Source organism: Jaculus jaculus, chromosome 6, assembly GCF_020740685.1.
Source record: "Jaculus jaculus isolate mJacJac1 chromosome 6, mJacJac1.mat.Y.cur, whole genome shotgun sequence".
Lineage (NCBI taxonomy): Eukaryota > Metazoa > Chordata > Mammalia > Rodentia > Dipodidae > Jaculus > Jaculus jaculus.
This window is the reverse complement of record NC_059107.1, coordinates 62,220,904-62,245,616: the sequence shown is the minus strand read 5'-3', so window position 1 is coordinate 62,245,616 and position 24,713 is coordinate 62,220,904. Positions and strand designations below refer to the sequence as shown.

Genomic DNA, 24,713 nt, shown 5'->3' with positions numbered 1-24,713 from the left:
TTTCGTATTTGTTAATTTTTTTTTTTTTTTTTTGAGGTAGGGTTTCGTTCTAGCCCAGGCTGACCTGGAATTCACTATGTAGTCTCAGGGTGGCCTTGAACTCACAGCGATCCTCCTACCTCTGCCTCTGCTGAGATTAGAGGCATGTGCCACCACACCCGACCCACATATTTATTTGAGAGAGAAAGAGAGGCAAATAGACAGAATGGGCATACCAGGGCCTACAGCCTCTGCAAATGAACTCCAGATGCATGCGCCACCTTGTGCTTATGTGGGTCTTGGAGAACTGAACCTTGGTTCTTTGGCTTTGCAGGCAACTGCCTTAACTGCTAAGCCATTTCTCCAGCCCCCACATTTTAATTTTTATTAAACTTCTTTTCCAGTACTGCCAGAGATGGAACTCGTGGTCTGGAGCATGCTAGGCAAACACTACCACTGGGCCACACCCCAGCCCAACAGGGTGGGTTTTCTGAAGTCTCTTCCGCTTGGCTTGTAGACAGTCACCTTTATGAACACATGCCTTCTCACTTTAGCCTATCATGTGTCTTGATCTTTCCTTACAAAGACACCAGTCATGCTGAATCTAGGCTGACCCTAATGACCTTCTTACCTAATAAACTTTTAAACACTTTAACTACTGTCACATTTTGGGGTGCTATGACTTTTGGGAGGGCATAACTCAGCTATGCTTGGCTGAAGCCTCCTTTCTCTGTCCAGGCTGCACAGAGTAGGGCTTCCATAGGACACTCTCCCAGGTTTTCTATTCTTGCTTGCAGGTGGCCTCCTCCCATCCAGTACTGGGGATAGAACCCAGGGCCTTGCCGGATAAGTAAGTGAGGTACCATTGAACTATATCCCTGCTTGAATTTGCTGTTTTGCAGTAGCTGCTGGGATTGAATTCAGGGTGTCACACACGTTAAACAAGCACCAGCCTTTTGTGCTTTGTTTTGTTGAGATAGGGTCTCAAGTAGCCAGGTCTGGCCTTGAACTTGCTATATAGTTGAGAATTCCTTGAACCCTTGATTCTCCTGCCTCACCCTTCCAAGTATTACAATTACAGATGTGTGTCACCATGCCTAAGTTTATAATGTGCAGGTGTGTATACCCAGCCACAGGTGGTCTTCTGTCACCTGCCCTTATTCGTGCCTAGGAAACTTGAAGAACACTTAAGCATAGCCTCTCTTGCAAATTTGCTCTTCCTTCTCTTTCTAGGCTCAGAGACATGGCACCTTTCTCTTTAGTCTCCAAAGCAGGACCCTGGATCATCTGGTTCCCCCCTGCCACCCTTCCCACAGTTCTTTCCATCTCTGTTCCCACCGCAAAGGCCTAGGCCTCACTTTCCCCTCTGTGAGTGCATAGTGTCCCCATACCAGGTATCTGCTCCCCTCCAAGTTGTCCTCAGGTGAAGCTGCTCCCTCTGTTAGGCCCCAGAGGCTCCAACTGACCTACAGAAGCCCGTCATACCCACCTCTCAGAGTCCACTGTCTTCAAAGCACACTTAGCTTACGGTGGTCACCCTTGGAGTAGTCAGAGCCCTCTGCACTGTCCCTCTCTGCCATCCTTACACAGGAAGAGAGGCCAGCCAACCTCAGATGGTATGGGATTGATGGCAGTCCCTGGGCAGGAGGGCTCACTGCATTACATGGGGTCACCAAGAAGGGGCTCTGATGCTTGCTGTCTGTCCATTCATCTCCTCCTCTTTCCCCTTTCTGTTCTTTACTTGTCCTTTCTCTACCCTTTGATAAAGCCCAGGGCACTGCAGTAGAGCCTTCTTGCATTAGCTGAGGTGTTCTTGTTGGGAAATAGGCAATCTTTGACCTTAAAGAAGGTAGTTGCTTGGATGTAGAGGTGAGGAAGGAACATGTGTTGACTACTGCCAGGAAGAACACTGGGTACTGGATATGGAAGAAAGGACTTGCGGAGGGATGGGAGAGATGACTTAGCACTTAAGGTGCTTGCCTGTGAAGCCTAAGGACCCAGATTGAATTTCCCAGTACCCACATAAGCCAGATGCACATGGTGGTGCATGTGTCTGAACTTTGCAGTGGCTAGAGGCCCTGGCATGCCCATTCTCTCCCTCTCTATTTATCTCTATTTGTTTTAGAGAGAGAGAAGCACACAGAGAAAGAGGAGCAGATACAGGGAAGATGGGTGCACCAGGGTCACTGCAAACGAACTCTATACACATGCACTGCCTTTGTGCATCTGGCTTATGTGGGTCCTGGAGAATTGAACCTAGGTCCTTTGGCTTTGCAGGCAAGTACCCTAACCACTAAGCCATCCCTCCAGCCCTAAGTATTTTTTTTTTAAAGAAAGGACTTATGGGAATTGGCTGAAACATTCCCACATGGAGGCCTAACCAGTGGCCACAAAAGTGGGTCAGATGCCAGGAGTGGCAGTATCCCTGGGGAATTGAGGGAGGCTCCATCCTGACCTTGGGGCCTTAGGAAGGGTCACTCATCACTATCTTCACTCCACTCCTCCCATTCCTACATTTTGATTCTCCTTGCCTTTACCTGAGTGGGAGGAGGGAGGTTGATGTCTAGGCCAAGCAGGTGGGAATGGCAGTCAGGGGAGGCTGCATTCTTGGAGTGTTAATGATCTCTGGGTTGGGCAGGAGCTGAGTCCCCAAACCAGCTAAAAACAACAAATAGTTCCCAGGAGGGATTTGTGTCTATCCTGAGAGCAAAGGATTTCTGCCTGGATGGGGGTGGTGGTCTGTGGCTCTTAGCAATTTCCCCAGAGACCAGAAGCCCCTGACCTTGGGGTATCATTTTGAGTAGATTCCCTCTTGCCTCCTCCCTCCTCTCTTCTGGGGGGGGGGGGCTCCCACACACACCTGCGGGACATGAGAGAAAAGTCTGAGAAGAAAGGCTAAGGAGATGGTTCAGTGGATAAAGCTCTTGTGCAAGTTTGAGGACCTGAATGTTGATGCCCAGAACCCTGTAAAGCCCAACACTAAGCACTGTCATCTGCAATCCTAGAGCACTTCGGGTAAGAAGGGAGGTGCAGATAGAAGACCCCTCACTGGCAAATGCAGCAGTGAACAGTGAGAAACCCTGCCTCAAATGCCTCAAATGAGGTGGGAGATTGAGATCTGTGGTTGTTTGATTCAGGTGTCCCCCATAAACTTAGGTATCTCGAATGCTAGGTTCCCAGCTGATGGAGATTTGGGAATTGAAGCCTACTGGAGGTGGTGTTTTGTTGGGGGTGGGCTTATGGGTGTTATAGCCCGTTTCCTCTTGCCAGTGTGTGGCACACTCTCCTGTGGCTGTTGTCCACCTAATGTTGGCCAGGAGTTGATGTCAGATGGTTCTGCCAGCAACAAGACCCAAAGTTGTCATCTGATGTCCACATGTGCACCCCTCACCCATGTATGTGCACACACACATTGTGTGCATATACACACAGGTCTAGTGCCTTCACCCAGTCTCTCCATCTTTCCAACAGGCCAGTGAAAGATCCGGTCGCTACAGACCACAAGGCTCAGTTCAGAAGCACCTGCACTGGCCATGCTGGGGTGAGCCAAGGTCTCCCCCACCAGCACTTTGCACAGCTGAAGGATGCCTGGTGGTCCCAGAGAAGAGATTAGGAACCTCTGAGTACCAGGAAGAGGAACGAGAAATACTGGAAGGTGACCTAGTTCTGTCCCTGAGGGATCACGGAGAGTTAGGCCCAGAGGTCCTGGGGCTGGGGCCATGCATGCATAAGGCCTCATCGTCTTGGTACTTGGCTCAGACTCCTGAAAGGTTTCTGGGCCGCAGGCAGTCTCAGGAGCTCTTCTCCCTTCTCTAGCTTTGTGGCTATGAACAACACAGAGATCTACTGAAATCCAAATGTGTTCGGGCTCCTTGAGTTGAGCCCCTTTGTGAGCATTATGTCTGCCACCAGGGTCCTTCTGCTATTTCAACTTGCCTTTTTATCCAGCTTCTTGTCCTCACATGGTCTTTGTCCTTTCCTCTAGCCTGACCCATCCTCCCTCAGAGGGCCTTCACTTGCTCCCACTATGTTTCTCCACTCTCACCACACCCATCACCCCATAGTTCACATAGCCATACTCTGGTGATTTAAATCCATGTTTATTGCCCAGATCATTAGTAATACATAAATCATACAGATTGAGAAATTTTCTGAGGTTAAAAAGACAATGTATAATCCCCAGTGTGCTGAGGCATGTGTTGGGCCTCACTCACACCTGCCCAATGCTGGAAGGCCACCCTGGACCCTCCTTCCACTGGCTGAAAAATCCTCACCAGAACCCCCCATCCTTCTCCTAAGCCAGAGGCTCAGGACAGAAGCAAGCCAGCTCACAAACAGGAAGTGAAAAGGGATTTGTCAGCCATTTTGGCTTGGTGGCCATCTTGACATTTTGGGCTTTTGGCCCCTGAACTGTCACATTGCTTTCTGGGAATAGGAGAAGAGCAGCCTGGCACTGGAGGGAATGTTTAAACTGACCAGAGAGCTGGTCAGGCACTGCAGGGCTGGAGTGCCTGTTGCAGGTATGCTCTGTATTCTGGCAAAGTTAGGCTCAGCCTGTCTTATCCCCACAACATCTCTAGCCTCAGCAGAGATGGACAAGGGTATTTGCAGAAAGCTGCTCTCTGTGGGGTTTTCTGAAGCCACACCAGGGCTTAGCAGCATAGCCCATGATCTTGCCACCAGCACCCTGAACTAGAAGGATCCTTTGCTACTGCACCCCCATAGAAGCTGTCTCCTTCCATCACTTGGACTTGCACTTAGGAAATCACCCAGAGACAAAGGAGACAGGCAATGGGTGCTGAGGCCACATGGGTATGCATGAGGGTAGGCTGGGGCAGCTAGCACAGTGGGAGAATTGGGAAAGCCTTAGGTTGGCCAGGCCTCTAGAGGGGAAGGGTTGGCGGGGGGCAAGTTTGGTCCCAAGATAAAGTGCACAAGAACAAGGCCATATGACAAATGGGGTCAGGATGAGCTGTAAGTGAGCTGTGGCCTGGCAGTCACTGGGAGCCACAGTGCCAATGCCCATGACAGATTCACTTTACCACAGCTGAGCCTGCCCTAAGATGTGGGTAGGCCACTAAGGGCTCACCTTGCTACTCTATGTCAGCCTTTCCCTGCAGTAATGCACATTCACCTCCAGTCAGACCCCTTCTGAGGTGGAGTAGGGGGGAGTCACATGGGAGGGTCCAGTGCAAATGCCAGGGCTTCCACTAAGAGTTTATCAAAACTAGTACTTTCCCCTTCCCACGGGCCTTTCAGACCAGGAGTCACCTCTTCATGTCTACCCAGATCCTGCTTTCTTCTCCCTGGTTTGAAAATGCGAAGGAGATGACAAGTCAGCAGCAAGGGACATTTGAGCCTGAGGGGGTAGAGATGCCATGCAGGCCCTGCCCCACGCTCAGGCCCAGGCATGCACACTACTTCCTCCTCTTCAACTGTGAAGTGTTTGGCACAGAGATCAAGGGCTTCCAGGATGTGGAAGAGCAATGCAAAGCCCTTCCTGAGGCCAAGTGCTGGCCATTTGCAGAGGGACCTGCCCCATTCCCAGCCCACAGTTGTCCTTGGGGACGTAGATAATAGCATCCATGCTGGATAGGCAGAGATAGCCAGAACGGTAGCGGGAACCCACGCTGCAGTCTTCTGCTTCCAGAGAGGGAATGGAGGCTCAGAGAAATGAGTTGGTTTTCCACAGCCATAGAACCTGCTAGTGCCAGAGCTGAGCTTGCATTCCTGGTCAATGCTGCCTCTCAGGTAAGTGCCAGGGATCTGGGCTTGCACTCTCAGGCAGGAGACTGCTAAGTGACGGAGACTGGACAGCAGCAGGTCTGGCTCCGACTCACCTTCAGCCCCAGTGCAGGGCCTCCAGCCTACCCTTCAAAGAGGATCTTTCTGTAGAGGCTAGTGCGGTCTTTCCTAAAGATGGGGTCCGCTCAGCGGCCTTGAGTTAGTGTGATCTCTGAGAAGGGTGACCCCAGGCACAGAGTCACTGGGCTTCACTCAGTGGAACTAGTTCTGCAGCTTATAGTGTGAACCGGAGCTTGGTACTGCAGAGCCCACCTCTCATGGAGTCTTCCAGAAATCTCCAGTGCTTCTCCATTCCCTGGGCCAATTCCTGAGGGCCTTGCTCATGGCTCCTTCACCCTGTGGGATGCAGATCACCTCCCCTTCTTCCCTCACCAGCGAAGCCACTCTGATTTCCTAAAGCTACCAGCCCAGCATCCAGCCAACCCAGTTCCCAGGCCTGCTTGTGCTCTCACCACCTGTCCTCAGGTCACTTCTGGTCAGCTACAACCAAGGCCCAGACTTGCTTTTGATAAAAAACAAAAATTAAAAACAAAAAGGCAATGTATAAAAGGATCCTAATTCTACCCCACAGGCATTCTACAGTTTCCTCAGCTTTACACATGACTGTGCTAAGTAGAGTTCAGACAACCCCAGGCAAGGCCCCCAAATACACTTGATTCTTTTGTATAGGAAATGTGTCAGAATTCCTCTCCCCTGTGTTAAAATGTGAATGGTTAGTCTCCCTATCACTGCGGGTTGACTGCTCCTAGGTGTCTCCTCCCTACCAGAGCAGCTCCCAAGACTTCTTCCCTGCCCCAACTGCCCGTCCTGGGGTGTACTGTATCCCCAGGCTGGCTGGCCTGCATTCACAGCCCCTTATTGTATACCACTGTCCGGCAGCTTGTGGCCTGGGCGATCTCAGGCTCCAACTGGGAGGTTTCGATCTGAGGAGAAAGCAAGAAAACAGGAGTGCAGAGGGTGGGAAGAGACAGGAGTGGAGGCTGGAGTGACAGCTAAGTGTTCTGCCCCTCTGCATGTCCCCCCTCCAGGGTCCACAAGGACACAGCTTCCTTCTCCTACCACCCTGGTCTCATGTAACCTTTGCACTCCATGGCTGGTCTCTTTTCAGTGTGTCCATGTGTGTAAACACCTTGATTTAGCCTCTGGATTCTCCCTTATTGTCAAGGACCATGTCTCCCTAATTGCAGACCTCCTTCTCAGGGCACACCTAAGACCCCCACCCTTTTGCTTCCCTATAGTCCCTACCTTGGCAGCACATCACTCATGGCTCCCCTGCACTGTTAGGTGGAGATTGCAGCCCCAGACTTGCCACCTGTCTTTATGCTCTCTTCTCCAACCCAGGCCCCAGGAACCATCACCTGAGCTACTCCTCAGCCCATTTTAGCCCTAAATGATAGAAGCACTGCTCCAGAGGCCACCAACCATGTGCCCACCACTTCTACACTTGAAGCAGACCACCTTATGGAGACCACTCAAAATTCACTGTCCCTGACTTTGGCTAGACAGCTGGCAACAACATCTCCCATCCCCACTTCCTGGTCAACTCCATCTCCCATTTTCCACACAGGCCACCTTAACCTTCTCTGCTCCTCCACCCTCAGCTCCCTACTCCTGAGCTGGAAGCTTTATTTTAGGGGAGAAGGCAGAAGGCACTGGTGGGCAGCCACTCAGCTTCCCACCATCCAACTCACAGCCTACCTGTGCCCACAGCCAGCTCTGCAACTCAACTCTTGCCCCACTCAGCAGCTGTCTCTCCACTCAGAAGGCAGAAACCACCTGGCTCTGCCTCCCTCCTGCCCCTGTACAGCATCTTCCTGGACAACCTTCCTCTCTCCCACCTTTGCTGTCCACTAATTCCTGCCCATGATGCAAATGTGACAAGAACATTATGTCTGAAGAAATCTCCCCTCCCCTCCACAGCAGGTTTCACTATAGCCTTGTCTCTCTCCTCCCCAGCAACTGTAATTCTTTAAATTGTCCACCCTGGTCATGTCCACCACCTCACCTCCTACTGATTTCAACCCACAGCAAATCTGGCTTCTGTTCCCCCCCACCACCACAGACATCCTTCTCCCCAAGGTCACTGTCACCCCTCATTCCACAACACCCACTGGATGTTTCTTGGGCTCCTTGGGTCTTGGTCTAATTAAGCCCCCTAAGTGACTCCTATGTCTGAGGGGTCTCCAGACAGTTCTCCCCCCCCAAACCTTTGGCCAGCTGCCTGCCTACTACAGCTTTCTACAGCTGTCTCTCAGGACACACCGGGAAGGAAGAGACACAACCCTTCTGAAAGGAAACCGAGTCCACTCTAGCCTCCTGTGCAGCTCAGATCCCATCCTGAGGAAGGTTCTCTGGCCAAAGACCTTGGGGTTCCATTCCCTTGGGGCTCTTTCCTTCCCTTCCAGGACTCATCCACTTTAGTCTGTCCCCCACCACAACAGTGCCTGCCTTCTAACTCTTAAGGTCTGATCACCCTTGTACATTCTGTAAAATGACTCAGTGGTTCACATTGGCCTCAGAGTGCCACTCAGGCCCTGCCACCCTCTGGCCACCCTTTCCCTTATCCTAAAGACACAGAACACATATATTTTGGGTTACTTGGATACACTGGACTATTCCTCAATCACCTCAAATCCTTGCCTGAGCTGCCCCACTCTGACAGAATCACTTTCTGACAGAAGCTACGTCCCACTTCCATTTCTATCCCACTCCATTTTCCTCTATCTTCTGTCAGCTTCAAAGCCCAACTGTAGACATCTTTGCTCATTGACACTGGGTCTAGCCACTTCTCTGGTCTGAAGATCCTCTGTTATATCTAGGTGACATCACAGTGTTGAGGGATTGATCACTTGCCCATTCCCTACACCTCTATATCAGATTGCAAGCTCTCTAAGGCAGCAAATGTGTAATCACATTCTGAGTCCTTAAGGCCTAGGACAGTGCTGGTGTTCCTAAGGGTTAAATTGTGGAAAGCAAACAGGTGGCAGGCACTGTGAGCATGGGTTCCATTTGACCCTGTAGCAGCCCGGATGTTGGTCTTCAGCACTGGGGGCTGAGCCAGCAGGGATGCCTGGACCCCTAGCCTGAAGGGGTGGTAGTGAGAGAGACATTCCCTTAGGGAGGGGGCCCTAGCACAGAGTCATGGGACCAACAAGACTTTGCAACATAGCTCAGCTGAACTTGATCCTAGATACCTACTATATGTCGAGACATGGCAGCCTTGGGTAGAGGCAGAGGTGGTGCAGACAAGGGGGACTCAGTGAGCTCAGTTAAGCCTAGCCTGTGTAGGTCAAGGTCCAGATGAAGGGGTTTGGTGAGGACTGAACTGACAGGTACCGAGGGAACCCTGGAGAAGGTGGGAACCCTGATACTTTAACGTCAGGTTCAGGCTACTCAAGATGACCAAGCAGACAAGAGCTAGGTTCAGGACTCAGGCCTCATCCCCACCAGTCTCCTCAAAGCACCTTTTCCCTCCCCACCCCTGCTGTCCCTGCGCCCCAAGCCCCTCCACTGTACAAGCTCCCCTCGTCCCCATGCTGCCACTGACACAATGCACAGCGCCCACGCTTAAAAATCTAAATGCTTTTGAAAATGTTTAACCTAGTTAGACAAATTAGCAAAAATTTGTGCAAAACAATTTAGGTATTTAAAATATTCAATGTTTTTAAAAAACTGGAAAACTGTTCTTAGCTTTCAGCTGCAAAAACCAACAAAATATAACATCCCAGCAATCTTACCATGAGGTGTAACATAACCCTTCGGGAAAGCTGTTAAACAGCTACCGAGGCATCCTGGGAAATAGCACTTCATTTATTCAAATGCACATATGTCAGGCTTTTGCACCATATGTCATTCCAAGCTATTTACAGTAATAATTAAATCTTAATCAACGTTTAACCTCTGTAAAATGTTTGAAGAATCCTAATCACCCTTCAGACTGCACTAATGAAGGAGAAATATATAAACATAAAAGGAAAATGATGCATAGATATCACACTGGAAAGAACAGTAATTGCAAAATTGTATTTCTTTTAAATATAATCAGTAAATGATGTAAAGTAAGCCAAGGAGTATTTTAAGTTAAGACATCTTGGATGTCAGAGGTGTGAGCAGCTAATTTTGTTCTGCTACCCATAACAGATGTAGCATATTTTATTTTAGTGCCATTATTAGCAACTCCCCATGCTGGCTTTCACTGAAGCATTGAGGCCCGCATTAAAATCAAAGAGGCTGCTCACCACCGGGTGGAGGACCACGGCCCAGGGCCACAGCCCACAGGGTCCGTTCCCAGCAGGGCACAGGCCTGGAGACTAAGGCCTACCCCTCTGGACCCTTAGGCTCCTACTCGGCCTCCACCAGAGCTGAAAGCAGCAGGTAGGATGGAAGCTTGGGGAGATGCTGACGGTGGAAATCTCCTGGGGGAGGTGGTTAAGATGTTCCCGGCCAGGGTCTTAGGGACTGAGCCACCATGCCAGGCTCCCAGTCATTTCCAGTGGGTGTGGGTGGATGTTTATGGTCAACTCCACTCACTCAGGCTGGACACACCACAATGGACAAGAGCAGCCTGCTGCCCTTGAGAAGCTCCAAATCTAGGGGAGGAGTCACAGGAAGCAGATGGGTTCCAGAGACAAGCAAAGTGCCATGGAAACTGGGGATGGGCTGAAAGTTGCAACCTACTCATGAAGGAACAAAGAAGGGAGGCTTCTCAGAGGAGGAGGGCCAGGAAGAGACCGAGGATTGGGTTAAAACAGGTTGCTTAAGCGGGGTGTGGTGGCGCACACCTTTAATCCCAGCACTTGGGAGGCAGAGGTAGGAGGATCACTGTGAGTTCAAGGCCAGCCTGGGACTACATAGTGAATTTCAGGTCAGCCTGAGCTAGAGGGAGACCCTACCTTCAAAAAAAAACAAACACAAAAGCAAGCAAACAAAGGGCTGGAGAGGTGGCTTAGCAGTTAAGGTGTTTGCCTGTGAAGGCTAAGGACCCAGGTTTGATTCTCCAGTACCCACATAAGCCAAATGCACATGGTGGCACATGTGTCTAGAGTTCGTTTGCAGTGGCTGGAGATCCTGGCATGACCATTCTCTATCTGCCTCCTTCTCTCTCTCAAGTAAATAAAATATTTTTTTAAATGTTGGCTAATGTTTGCTGGATAAAGAGAAGAGCAGATAAGATGGAGAGCATGGGCTGTGTGGGGAAGAAATAAGGGTAGATATGTTGGCTACAGAAAAAAGAAAGAAAAAGCCAGGCGTTGTGGTGCACACCTTCAGTCTCAGCACTTGGGAGGCAGAGGCAGGAGGATCCCTATGAGTTCTAGGCCAGCCTGGGACTAAAGAGTGAATTCTAGCTCAGCTTGGGCTATAGTGAGACCCTACCTCAGAAAAAGAAAGAAAGAAATTAAAAGAGGAAAGCCAGGTGTGGTAGTGAATGGTTTTAATCTTAGCACTTGGGAGGCAGAGATAGGAGGATTGCTATGAGTGAATTCCAGGTCAGCCTGGGCTAGAGTGAGACCCTACCTCAAAAAAAAAAAAAAAAAAAAAAAAAAAAAAAAAAAAAAAACGGGGGGGGGGGTGGGAGGAAATAAGAATTGGGGCCTGGACAAACCATGAAAGGATTTTGAGCAGGGGATGGACTGTTTTAGAAAGGCCACTCTGGCTGGTGGAGTAAGGGACTGGGAAAAGGGAGTGAGGAGGCAAGGACACCTCTGAGGGAGCAGCTATTGGAATCTGAAGGCTGCTAGATCCTGCCTTCTGATGCTGCCCGTGGGGGCAGGCAGGAGGGTGTGCCAAGGATCCTTCTGAAGATGACATCCATAGGAGTTGATGACCAATTCCATGTGGGGGTGAGAGGGAGGTGTCGTGGATGACTGTACACTGGATGACTCCTAATTCTAGCTCAGGAGCTGGGGTGGTGGTGATGTAGCTCTCGGAGACAGGGAATATGGGGTAGGGAAAGAATGGCTTGGCCATGCTGATGAGTCTGGAGTGCCTGTGGGATCCTGGTGTGGAGTGACCTGGGAGGCAAGGGACGTGGGCAGGAGGGAGTGTGGATGTTTGCTGAGTGCACAGCCAGGGCCTCCCAAGCAGGAAGGTAGCCTGGGAGAGCAGATGGAGGAGAGCAGGCATATTTGAGGGGCAGTAGAGGGAATGATCCCACAACTGTTGCCTCAGGGAGCCAATGAAAGCAGTGGGAGCCCCACTATGCAGTGGCCCTGGGCACAGGCGAGCAGCATTCTGACAGTGGCTATAACAAAGGCCTTGCTCTTGGCAGCTCCTGGAGAGCTCCTGGAATCAAGATTTCCCAGCCCTGCACTGGGGCTCACCATGGCCACAGCGTTACTTACCTCAGCTGGCCATAGTGAGGAACCCTTTAGCTCTGGGGCCATGGTGGTCTCAGGGCTCGTGGCCTTCAATCTTCAGGTCTCAGGTGTGGGAACCACTGAGGGCACTCACTACTGGGCTCGGCTTGGGGGAGAACAGGATGGAACAGCAGCGCTGCCTGTGTGATTGGGCCTGCCAGTTCCTCCTCTTGTCAGCAACCAGGTGTTGTCACGGGTCACCGCTATGAGGTGGGCACTGGGGCTTCTTCAGTTGCCCCTACCAGTTCCGTGTTCCCCAAGGTAGGAACAAAGGAAAAGTGCTACTCTTTCTTTTAGTCCCCTGATGCTGGGAGCTGCTGAGCGTTGACTTAGAAGCAAGAGTTCTTTCTGTACCACACTGGAAATGGCCTGGAGGCCACGGTAGCTTGAGGGAAGGGATGGATGGATGAAGCTCGGGGAAGTGTAGGCACAGCCAAGAGGGCTACCAGTACCAGCCCTGTAAAGGCTAAGGAGGCAGGGTTGAGTGGTGACCCTGAGTAGCTCCCTGTGGGGTCTCCTCTGAGGAAAAAGGAATGAGGAGAAGACAAGGAACAGGCACGGGGAGGGGGGCCTGGCCGCAGGCTGCCTGCCGCTCTGCAGCTCTCTTATGTGGTGGGCTCCTTCTAGCTGGTGGGTGGACTTCTGCTGGGGAGCAGTGTCTGAGAGGAGGTGACAGCCTCCGAGGGCAGGGGATGCAGAGACCTTGAAGGAACTTCAAGTGACCGCTCAGTCCTGGCTGGCTACCACTACCAGCCCAGCCCCAGCTGTGGGAATGCCAGCAACATGTCCAGCCACACACTAAACAGTGCCACCCCGCTAGCTGTCAGACTCAGGCAGAACTCGCACCTGGCTCCCCGAGGTCCCCACTGTACCACCACCCCGTCTCTATCCTTCAGACCTGGCTGGGACCCTGTGGCCACTTCCAGAGGCACCCACAGATGCAGAGCACCATATCTAGCATCTCCTCCCTGCACCCGAAAGCCCAGCTGCCTCCTGTGGCCCAGGAAGGGTTAACCTTGAGCTGTTTGCCTCTGTGGCCCAGCTCACTGTGGTGGGGCCAGCGTCAGGAATGCATGGGGGGTGCTCCTGCCCCCCAGCCTGGAGCACACACCTGCAGCTGGATAGTTTACATATTTGAACCTGGAGCTAAGGTGCAGAGACAGAAACAGGAAACTAGATCCCCCAGCCGTGCCCCATTCTCAGGGGCTTTTTCCTACTACAAAGCGCTCCCTCCCTCCTCCTGCCTCTCTGCTGCTGGCTTTGTTGCCTTTTCAAAGAGAAGCACTGGGGGTGGGGTGGGATACTTAGCCTGACCCTATGACACAGCCTAAAGCCACTTTCTGTGCCTGTCAAAGGGTCTGAGGTGGGCAGAGGGTGCCTTACTGATACAAGGTCCCAAAGCCAAGACAGTCACCTGACAGCTATGTGACTGAGACCCCTGCCAGGTCTGGACCTAGCTTGCTCACTGGACAGCTACATCCTCCCTTTTCTCATCAGCACTGGACGGGCCTGAAGTTTGCTTTCACCAAGGACCACCTTTGACAAAGCTGTCTGGAGGATCCTTGGAGGACTGGGAAGTTAGGCTGAGGAACAACTGAGGCCAGAGCCCTGGCCCCTGGGCAGGCTTCTGGTGCTGGTTCTAGAATTCTATTGCCTTCCCAGTGAAGATCATGCTTGGGGGCTGGAGAGATGGCTTGGCAGTTAAAGTACTTGCCTGCAAAGCCAAATGACCCAGGTTTGATTCCTCAGGACCCACATAAGCCAGATGCAAAAGGTGGTACATGTATCTGGAGTTTGTTTGCAGTGGCTGGAGGCCCTGGCATGCCCATTCTCTTTCCTTCTCTCTACCTGCCTCTTTCTCCCTCTCTCAAGTAAATAAATAAGTATTTTAAAAGATCATGCTTGGACTGGACAGTGTTGCATGCTTGTAATACCTGCACTTGGAAGGCAGGAGGCAGGAGGATTGAGAGTTGCAAGCTAGCCTGGGTTACATAGTAAAACCCTGCCTCAAAAAATGGTTCTTTTGCTGTATACTCACGGACTTTATCTGACCTTAGCCTCTTTGCATTTTCTGTTTTTGAGGCTCAAGTCCAGGCTACAAGGCTGTTAACTCCTAGAGGGTCCCTCTGAACTTGTCATATCACAGCCATGACTGTTTATAGTATTCCCAGAACTTGCTTTCATCTTTATCACATATCTACTTAAAGACCAGTAATGGGGGCTGGAGAAATAGCTTAGCAGTAAGGTGCTTGTTTGCGAAGCCTAACGGCTCAAGTTCAGTTCCCCAGTACTCATGTATAGCCAGATGCATGAAGAGGCGTATGCATGTGCCCATTCTCTTTCTGTTTGCAAATAGCTAAATAAAAATATTTAAAAAAAAAACTCAGTGAGGAATACAGTGCCTATACTGTACTAAAAGGAGACATTAAGGGGTTGGAGAGATGGTTCAGTGGTTAAGGCATTTGTCTACAAAGCCAAAGGACATTGGTTTGATTCCCCAGGACCTAACATAAGCCAGATGCACAACGGGGCACATGCATCTGGAATTTGTTTGCAGTGGCTGGAGGTCCTAGCATGCTCATTCTTGCTCTCTTCCTCTCTCTCTTTCTCTCTGCCTCTTTCACTCTCAAATAAACAAATTTTTAAAAAAGGAGCTACTGAGTCCCTGGTGCCCATCTCATATTCACTGAAAGGGCAGTGAGCTCTGTCCAGTGCATGGCTCCAGACTGTAGGCCTAGGAAATGCTCGAGCACCCTCCTCACTTTATAAATTTTTTTAATGTTTATTTTATTTTTTATTTGAAAGTGACAGACAGAGAAAGAGGGGGAGAGAGATAGAGAGAGGGAGGGAGGGAGGGAGGGAGAGAGAGAATGGGCATGCCAGGGCCTCCAGCCACAGCAAAGAACTCCAGACGTGTGCGCCCCCTTGTGCATCTGGCTAATGTGGGTCCTGGGGAATTAAGCCTCGAACTGGGGTCCTTAGGCTTCACAGGCAAGTCATCAGGCTAAGCCATCTCTCTCCAGCCCCCTCCTCACTTTAAAACATCACACCACTCCTACATATCCTTTGGTGGACCAACCTCAAAATCATCTCCTTTGTCTTTTCACCTGTTTTTGTTTGTTTTATTTATTTGATACAGAGAAAGAGAGAGCGAATGGGCATGCCAGGGCTTCCCACCTTGTGCATCTGGCATACGTGGGTCTTGGGGAATGGAACTGAGGTCCTTTGGCTTCACAGGCAAATACCTTAACCACTAAGCAATCTCCCCAGCTCTGGTTTTTGTTTTTTTGAGGTAGAGTCTCAGTTTAGCACAGGCTGACCTGGAACTCATTCCGTAGTTCCAGGCTGGCCTTGAACTCACAGATCCTCCTACCTTCACCTGGTATTATAGGCATGCTCTACCAGTTTTGAAACCTCAGTTTCCCCACATGGGCAGGGGAAGGATTTTCTACCTCCTTGGGCTAAGATGAGGGAGTCAGGGAGGCATAGGAACCTGTATGATGCTGAGAGAAGGTGCTTCCCATGGCCATTCCCCTGTCCCTTCCTGCCCTACTTGCCTTTGGCCTGTTCGCTTTCTCACAGGGCTGCTGGGCTCTTGCTGTAGGCCAGGCATACTCCAGGCACTCTGCACGTATCAGTGCATTCCACTCAGTGGAAGGTCTGTCCAGCCAAACCTCCTGATCATCCTGCCTTCAGTGAGGTACTTTAGAAGGTCCTGAGAGGGAGAAATGGTAAGGACAGGCTGAGAGACGGCCTTGCCGAGAGGCCTGTCATTGGAAAGTGTGTGCAAACTGGTGCGTGAGCACGTGTGTGGGCCTGTGTGCACGCATGGGTTTCGGATGGGGGTGCAGGGAACAAGCAACATGACAGGTGGCGTTGGCGTTCCTGGGATCCAAGCGGCTTTGCCATCCCCATTCTTCCCTCCTGGGGGGTCCTGTGGGCAAATTCCAAGAAAGCAGCGGGCGGGGAGGCGGCAGATTTCTGATGGCAAAAATAGCTTGCTTCGGAGTTCAGTAGGGACTGATTAAACCACTAAATGAGAAAAACCCCAAACAAACATCTCCAAGCATAGTAGGAGATGGATTTGAGATTGGAAGCAAAGAGGCCCTGCTCTGGGGATGTGAAGGGCACTGTGGGTCCTGTAGGGCCCTGATGTTCCTCGGACAGTGTCTGGCCTTATATCAGCCCTTGAAAAGATGTAGCAGGAGCCAGCAAGGTCAAGGTAAGTCTAGACGAGCTAGGTTCTGGATCAAAAAGTGATAAACAGTTGGCTTTTCAGCCTTAGGGACACCTTAATGTGGAGAGAAAGGGCTGCTGTTCTGAGGCAAGAGATGGGCCCAGAGTGTGCAAGTCTGTGGCGGAATGGATTGTGACCCCTGGGGAGGACTTCCTGGGCACTGTCATTCCTAGAACAGCTTGACCCAGAGCAGAATGCTCATCCTTCCCACCTGATTTCAAGAGCTCAGATGTGTTCTCAGAGAAAGAGAGACTAGACATTGGCTCTGGTGGGTCATGGTGGCTTAACCAAGCTGGTTGATTTTCCTCAGGCCTGTGAGGGATTGGAGAAAGTGGCAATTCTGGCACCCATTAGGTGTACCCTCTTTGTTTCTCAACTCTGAAAACTCCAAGGGAAGCAGGGGGAGTCAGAGGTAGGAACCAAAGAGCAGTGGCTGCACTTGGCCCTTGGGCTCTAATATACAGTGTAGGCATGGCCCTAACAGCCACTTCCTAGGGTCAGGAGCAGACTGGTGTGCAAATGGTATCAGAATGGTATCCGGACCAGAAGAATTCTGCTTCCCTCCCAAAAATGCCCTCTTGGCCCTAGGCCCTGTAGCATGGAGCTAGGGAGGGGTTAGGGTAAGGGAGCAGCTGATGTGGGAGGCTCTGAGCAGGAAGCCCTGGGGGCTCTTAGCCTTTTTTTTTTTTTAGTCAAGGTGTTCAGCAGAACTGGATGCTCCAGGAGGGGCAGCATCCATCTGCTGAAGTGTCAGGGAAGGCCAAAGGCCAGGAGCCAACAAAGAATAAAACAGAGCAAAAAGGCCCAACAGGAAACAATTCTCTGGCTGGTGAACCTGACTCCTTGTCCCCTGGAGGCTCCTGTAGTATCAGGGTAGGGAAGAGACACTCTCAGAGCCTCTTCTGCCTGAGGCCCCAGACCATAGGCTTGATGGCTTGTCTTCCTCAGGAGACAAGAGAGGGCCCACAGGACTTTAGGAAAAGCATGCCACAAGGCCCTGCACATTTTCCCCTTGGCACCATTCACCTGCCATTTAAGGTGGCTCAAAGGACACACCCTGGATGTAGCAAGGTAGGCACCTGGGGATCAGCATGGGACTTCAGGTCACATCGCTGCCATCCCTCTCCTTACTCTAGCACCTGTTTCCTGTTTTCATATGCAGGATGCTACAGATTAGAGCCAGGAAGAAATTTAGTTCCAACGCTTCATTTTACAGCTAAGGTCTCTGAGGTCAAGACTGGGGCCAAATAGAGACACTGGGCAGAGAAGGCCCAGAGGGTAGAGGGGAGGCCTGGGTGCTGCAGGATGGGCCCTATCCCCTCAGCACCTAGGTAGGGACAGGGCTAAACCCCTGGTTGTCCTATACTCCCCACACCTCACTCATCCCCGGACAAGCCCCACCTTCTTCTGTGGACACATTTCAACTTCACTGAATGAGCTAATTATTGACAGTTGGTGAAGAGGAGATTTCACTTTTTCCTCCTGTTAAACTGCTCCTAATTAGTTCCCTGTCACCACGCTGGCTCGCCCGCCCAGCGCAGCCCGTTCACAGTGCCTCATTAACCTTTTGCTCCTCTCCTGCCGCCTGCCAACGAGACGAGGACAAAACCAGATTGTTGAACAATAGCTCCAGCTTGTATGTGCGGCCCTGTTCCCCAGCCCCTGAGCTCCCAGGGGAGCAGTGGGGAGAAGAAGGGGACTAGGGTGGGGGACATTCCTGGAGGGCTCAAGGGACGGAGAAAGAAGTACAAAGAAAGGCCGAGGCAGGGGTGAGGGGCCTTGGCCAGGGTGTTACTTCTTGCTCCTGGGAGACACGATGTTCACTAAAACCAGGTTGGAGACATCCCAGGTGGGCAACACTGACTGTTGGAGTTGGGGGCCTTCATCCTCTTGTTGGCAGCCAGGTCCATGGGCCCGGGGACTGCGCCTGCACATCTCCTGAGAGGACCCAAGGCCACAGCGTACATGCGGATGGGGTGGGGCAGAGGGACCGAGAACACTTCATTCCCCTGGAACTCAGAGCTCCTCTCCACAGATGGCAGGGCTAGAAAGGCCACCCAAAGTTAGGGTTCTCCATAACCTAACCCATCTAAAGGGACATTGGAGCAAGAAGTAGTACAGCTTCGCTTTCATTTCAGTGTAGCTGCCACCCTCCCCTGAATTCTATTAGTTTATTTATTTATATTTTTGGACAGGGTCTTATATAACCCATGCTGGCCTCAAACTTGATAGTACCCAAGGATGACCTTGAACACCTGATCTTCCTGCCCCACACAGGTGTGTGCCACCAAATCCAGCTTTCTTTTCTTTCCTTTTGAAGCAGGGTCTCACCATGGCCCAGGCTGAGTTGGAACTCATTCTGTAGCTGAGGCTGGCCTCAAACTCAAGTTGATCTTCCTTTCTACCTCAGCCTCCTGAGTGCTGGAATTATAGGCATGGGCCACCTCAGTTTACTAGGGAGAAACACTTACTTGGAAAGAGCTTTGGAAGGGGAGACCAAGGGAGTTCCTCCCTCAACCTCTGGGGTCAAAGAGTTGGCTGCCACACCAGGCACTGAAGACCAGCCAGTCAAGGAACCAGTTCTTAAACCTGGTCTCCAAGTCTCCTTGTTAATTAATTAGTACTTCAGTGATTACTTCTGTTGACAGCCTTGGTGGCTTTTGGCAAGGTTGGGTTAGCCCAAGCAAGTCCAGACTTATTATGGCAAATCCCCCTGGCTTCTGGGATGCGAGACACAATCCCTGTACAGTAGAATCAACTTCTCATTAGAATTAATTGGGAGAATGAATGGGGGCAAGGCCTTCTCAAACAATTGGCTGAGGGCCTTGGTGCCATGGATCACAGATAGGCCTCAAAATACCCCATAACACCCAGTGTCGCCTGTACCCTGTTGGGGTCAGTGCAGCTGAGCAGAGAGCTCTGAAGACCATGTTCCTACCGTGCTTTCTGGAGGACCAAGACCTGTCCTGCAATGGCTATATTCTTCTCAATCTGCATGAAAAAGCTCGAGTTGTGACAAGAATTTGGCTAGATATTCAAAACTATCGTCTGTTCATTTCAGCAGCCATAGGAGACAGAGGAGTATGGGCTTGGACCAGAGTCCTAGAGCCTGGACCCCTATCTGCATTGGGAGTGTGACTTCCAGGACTTGCTCTCTTGTACTGGCTCCTGGGTTCTCTGACCAGGGACTGCTCCCATAGTCCTTCATTTCAAAGCAGAACCAGAAAGATTAAAAACAGCAAATTTGGGCTGGAGAGATGACTTAGCAGTTGAGGCACTTGCCTGTGAAGCCTAAGGACCCATGTATGCCTTTCCAGATTCCATGTAAGCCAGATGCACAAAGGTGAGGCATGCACAGGGTTTCACATGCTCACTAGGTGGTGGAAGCATCTGGAGTTCAATTTCAGTGGCTGAGGCCCTGGTGTGCCAATTCTCTCCCTCTCTCTCTCCCCCCCCCCCCCGTCTCTAAAAATATTTTTTTAAAAATTAAAGCCCACAAATTCTTCCAGCTGGGATGGCCTCTAATTTGGTATCCTGGATCCCTCTGCAGACAGGCAGGCAAATTTCAAGCACAGTGATCTTACAGGGACTCAGGACCTTGCTGAGAGCCCCCCCCCTCTCTGCATGTGGAAATGTTGTATATACACAGAGATGGTTTCAGGGAGTGGCAGGTCTGGTCCCTGGGGATACATGCCAGGGACTACAGAGGACCCGTTCCATTCTCTCTCCAGGGCTTCCAGGTAACCTGCAGTCCTGGGCTACTTTGGGAGTTCCCAGGCTCAGCTCTCCTGGGGGTGGGAAAGTGTCCACAGGTACTTAAGGCAAAGTTAAGTGCCGAGGTAATTGGAAGCTTTAGATTGTGTACCCCGGACAGGAGTCCCATCTCCACTAGAATATCTTCCTCAAACTCTGGGGCTCAGCAGAAGGCAGTGACCCAGTTCCTACACAAGGTCCCGAGCCTCCAGTCTTGACTGAAGTCTCTACTATCATCTTGTCTGACTTCTGTCCAGAAAGTTCCTGTTCTACAGCCATGATCACAATTGCTTCAAATATCAGGCTGTCCTTTGTGCAATACTCACCCCCATACTTCCTGCCCACTTGTACTCCCCATGTCCAAGAGCAGCCGGCACCTGCCCATCCCTTCTCTACCTGCTACCATGGGCTGGGGGCTCTCCTCTGCCAAAGCTGGCCCCTTCATCTGTATTCTGGTCTCTTCCCCTCCTCATGGACTTCTATCTCTTCCCAGAAGTCCGTAGGTTCTCTTCTGTCCCTTTTGCACTCATACAAGTTCTCCCTGTACTTTCAAAAAGGAACAAGTCAAGAACTCAAAGTTCTCAGGTCTGTTGCAGCTCCTTCCATGCCATGCCAGACATCACCTCTCACTTGGCCCCAGCCTTGAGGAAAGAGTTTGCCTTCACTGTCTGGGGGACAACAGCTTACTCTCCAACCTCAACTCAGCTTGGGTCTTCTGCCCTTGCCTGGTGGCTTCCATTTTTGTCCCTGCCCCAGGCCATTCTCCTAGATTCTAGACTTGGAGTCAGCTTCCCATGAGGCACTTTCACTTGCATGGTCCCCAGGCTCTTCCCACCCACAGGCCCATCCAACTCAACTTGCTGACCTGTCTTAACCCTTCCTTACTTGTGTCTCCATCTTGTTAGAAAGTGCCTACATCTGCCTCCTGCTTTCAAAATCAGAAAGCTAGACTCACATCTTGCTGGCTCCCTCTCCCTCCCACAATACGTACTTCATGAAATACTGAGGAAGCAGCCGCTCAGATCTCATAAAGATCCTACTTTTCGATGCCCACTGCCAAGAGCCTGGTCCAAGCCACCGTCATCTCTGCTGTATGCCCTCTATAGCTTCCCAATGGTTCCTTCTCCAGAGCTCCAACCCAGCCTCACAAAGCAGCGACAGGACAGACCATTCACAATCAGGACCCTTGTGGCCTTCCCTTAACACGGTACTAGCCTTTTCTGCTTCAGCCTCTAAGTTCCTTGCACCAGCCAGTCTGCTTTACCTGGCCCACCTACTATTGCCTGCAGTGCAGTCTTTGGTCAGCTCTTGGGACATGCATGTGCTGCCTCACCTCAGAACCTTCACACCAACAGACCCCAGTCCATGTGTCCCTTGAGTTCTTTCCCACCTGGCCAACTCCAACCCAGCTTCCAGGCTCTGGGGAAATGCTACACCCCTGTGCACGTGCATGCGTGGACAGAGGTCAGTGTCAGGTGTCTTTATCATTCTCCAACTTGTTTGCTGATAGGTCTCTCACTGAATCTAGAGCTCAATGGTTCAGACAGATAAGCTATCCAGCAGGCCCCAGGGATACGCCCATCTTCTCTCCAGTGCTGCTATGCCTGGCTCTCATGTGGGATCCAACTCCAGTCCTCATGCTTATGCAGCACTGTTTTGTGACTGCACTGTCACGCCAGGCCCATTCACAGTCCTAACCACAGTGCCTGGCTCAGGGCTAAGCAATCAGCGCTTGGTAAGTCTTTGTTAATAAATGACCCAACTGCCCTGCCCTTGACCCCCACTAACCTCTGACATCTGCGGAAAAAGGCTGATGGCCAGGGGCAGGGCCAGGCCAAAGGCTGCCAGGCACACCAGGCTTTGCACGGGCAGGAGCAGCCGGGGGCGGGCCTGTAGAAGTGCTGTCCTGTGGGGAGAGCAAGGAGAGCTCCGTGAGGCCCACCGACCCGCCACACGTCCAGTCCGGAGTCAAGAAGGTATATGTGGGGGAAATAACGGAAGAGACTGTCAGCCCCTGTGCCTAGGGGCTATGTGGGCATGTGAAAGGACTCTCAGAGGCACCTCTTGATGCGGCAGCAAACTCTAGGAGGTGCTGACCAGGGGAGAATAAAAAGCATACACAAGCGGCTGTGGTGGCGCACGCCTGTAATCCCAGCTCTCTGGAGGCAGAGGTAGGAGGATCGCCATGAGTTCAAGGCCACCCTGAGAATACATAGTGAATTCTAGGTCAGCCTGGGCTAGAAAGCACACACATGCGTTTACACATACAAACACACAAGCACATACACTCAGCCTGGACAGTCTTACCGTGTGTGTGAAGTAGAAGACATTCTTACCCTTACCACTGCCTCATCACTTCCATCTGAGAACCGTGGAGGGGCACTGATGTGCCCAAGGTCCAGGGTAACTCTGTGGATGGCAGGCAATGCTTCTGCCGAGACTTGGACTCAATGTGAGTGGTGTGACCCTGAGCTGCTCCTAGCCTCCTGACTTCAAGATACTACCCCAGCATGTCACAGCCTTCACCCTCTCCCTGTGGCACGCTTTGGAGGTGGGATTTCTAGGCTTGAGAAGGGGCATGAAAAACCTTCTTCCAGTGCACTGGATATAAATGAGTTTCATGGACAGAGGGCCACACTAGCCGGCAAGTACCATGCTTACCAGAGTTCGCCATTTGGTCTAATTCATGGCGTTCCATGTCGAAAGGTCTGGTGGGGCCAGCAAGCTTTGAGGTGGCCTTAGTAGCCATGGTAGCTTCACATGACCTGGGCAAAGGCTCCCTAACAGAAGTTCTTCTCCTTCCCCACTGGAGGTCTGGCCTCAAACCACAGGGGACAGACTCCTGTCTGGTTCCAATCTGGAGTGTCCTTCAAAGGCCCAGTGATACAGGCTTAGTCTCTAGCTGGTGCTACTGGGAGATGGTGGAAACTTTCTGAAGTGGGAGATCTTCAGGTTTCTGAGGGTGTGGACTCAAAGGGGACAATGGAGTCCTAGCTCCTTCCTATCTCTCTGTCTCTTCATGGTGTAAAGAAATCAGGTTTGGCGGGCATATTGGCCCCCACTTTCAATCCCAGGCAGAGGTAGCAGGATGGCCATGAATTTGAGGCCAGCCTAAGCTAGAGTGAGACCCTCCTTCAGAAAAACAACAAGAAGAAATCAGGCTTGTTCTGTCACCTGCTTCCACTGTGTTGCCTGCCACAGGTCCAAGACAAATGGGACAGTGGGTGGCAGACCGGAACCTCTGAAACCGTGAGCCCAAATAAACCATTTCTAAGTTTATTATTGTATGTTGTTTTTTAAAAATTTATTTATTTGCAAGAGAAAGAGAGAAAGAGAATGGGCATGCCAGGGCCTCTAGCTGCTGCAAGCAAACTCCAGAGGCATATGCCACTTTGTGTATCTGGCTTACATGGGTCCTGGGGAAATTGAACCTGGGGGTCCCTTGGCTTTGCAGGCAAGTGCCTTAATGACTAAGCCACCTCTCCAGCTCCCTACTTTATATTTTTATCAGGATAAGAGAAAGCTGGGCCATCAGGGGTCAGAGCCCTAGTATGTGTGGTGAGGAGGTGTAAGCAAAGCTCCACCTCCTCTCTCACCTTCTGAGAAAAGCCCAAGAACACCTGGCACTGAGCAGACAACATCAAGAACAGCAGTTCTTGGACTTTTCATTGCACTGGAATAGTTTGGGCAACTGGTCAGAAGTATGAACTCCCAGGGGCTGTGGAATTAAGTCCAGTTGAGCTATGGGGGGTGGAGTTCCCAAGGATTAAGAGCAGCAGGACAAAGGTCCCTAAATCAACATCAACCCCTGGGGGAGGGAGGGGGCCCCCATTATCCCTTGGCTCCATGCCACCCCACACCTTCCCAAGATTAGTCCCAGGCCTCCCTCCCAGGCTTCCTAGAGAGTTACAGAGGAATTGGAGCGAGCTAAGACCAGCTCCACACAGCTTGCAACCCGGCACAGCCTGGTGAAATTCAGGCCAAGGTAGGACCACTCTCCAGGCCCTGTGCTCAGACCATGACACTTCCTAGAGGGAATGCTAACCAGACCCCCTTCCCTGTGGGCTGTGACCTGGACTCTTCTCTTGGGAGATACTGGCTGAAGTCTTCTCTGGGCAGGAGGTTCAGGAAGCCCCAGGCCTGTGCTCTCAGCTGAAAATGGAGCAAGCTAAGGCTGCAGCCTGAGTTCCTCCCTGGCCAGAGCAGAAGAGTGTGCACAGCAGGACGGGGGAGGGGAGGATGGGGAAATGGCAGGCTGGGATTGGAAAGGCAGCTGGGGGAGTTAAAATATGCAGATGGAGAGATGTGCGAATGCCTGGAGAAAGGAAAGACCCGGATCCCAGGCAGTGAAGGAGGCTGGGGGACTGGACTCAGGGACCGACCACGGGTGAGACTTGGACCCCTACCCACTTTCCTACCCACTTCCACACATCCTGCTGTGTTTTGCCAGTGCATTGCACAGCCAAGGCTACAGGGCTGGGAAAGTCAGCTATGGGCCTCTTGTCCCACCCCCACCACTTGCCTCCGAACTGGGGGACTACATGTGGGAACCTCCAAGCCCTGGGTCTGAACCCAGCTTCCTC

At 51.4% G+C, this 24,713-nt stretch overlaps 1 protein-coding gene across 4 annotated transcripts in view; it reads right to left on the bottom strand.

Moving 5' to 3' along the window:
• Window positions 1-4,063: 4,063 nt before the first annotated feature.
• Sfxn5 (sideroflexin 5) overlaps window positions 4,064-24,713 on the bottom strand; it is a 138,212-nt gene continuing 117,562 nt past the window's right edge. For 3 of the 4 annotated variants that reach the window (XM_045152718.1, XM_045152719.1, XM_045152721.1), the window contains 2 exons: window positions 21,919-22,036; window positions 4,064-6,707 (listed from right to left, as the gene is read on the bottom strand). In XM_045152718.1, the coding sequence (XP_045008653.1) occupies window positions 6,630-6,707; window positions 21,919-22,036 (196 nt within the window). In that variant the 3' untranslated portion in view covers window positions 4,064-6,629. The remainder of the gene's footprint in view (window positions 6,708-21,918; window positions 22,037-24,713) is intronic. The other variant, XM_045152720.1, reaches the window with a different exon arrangement.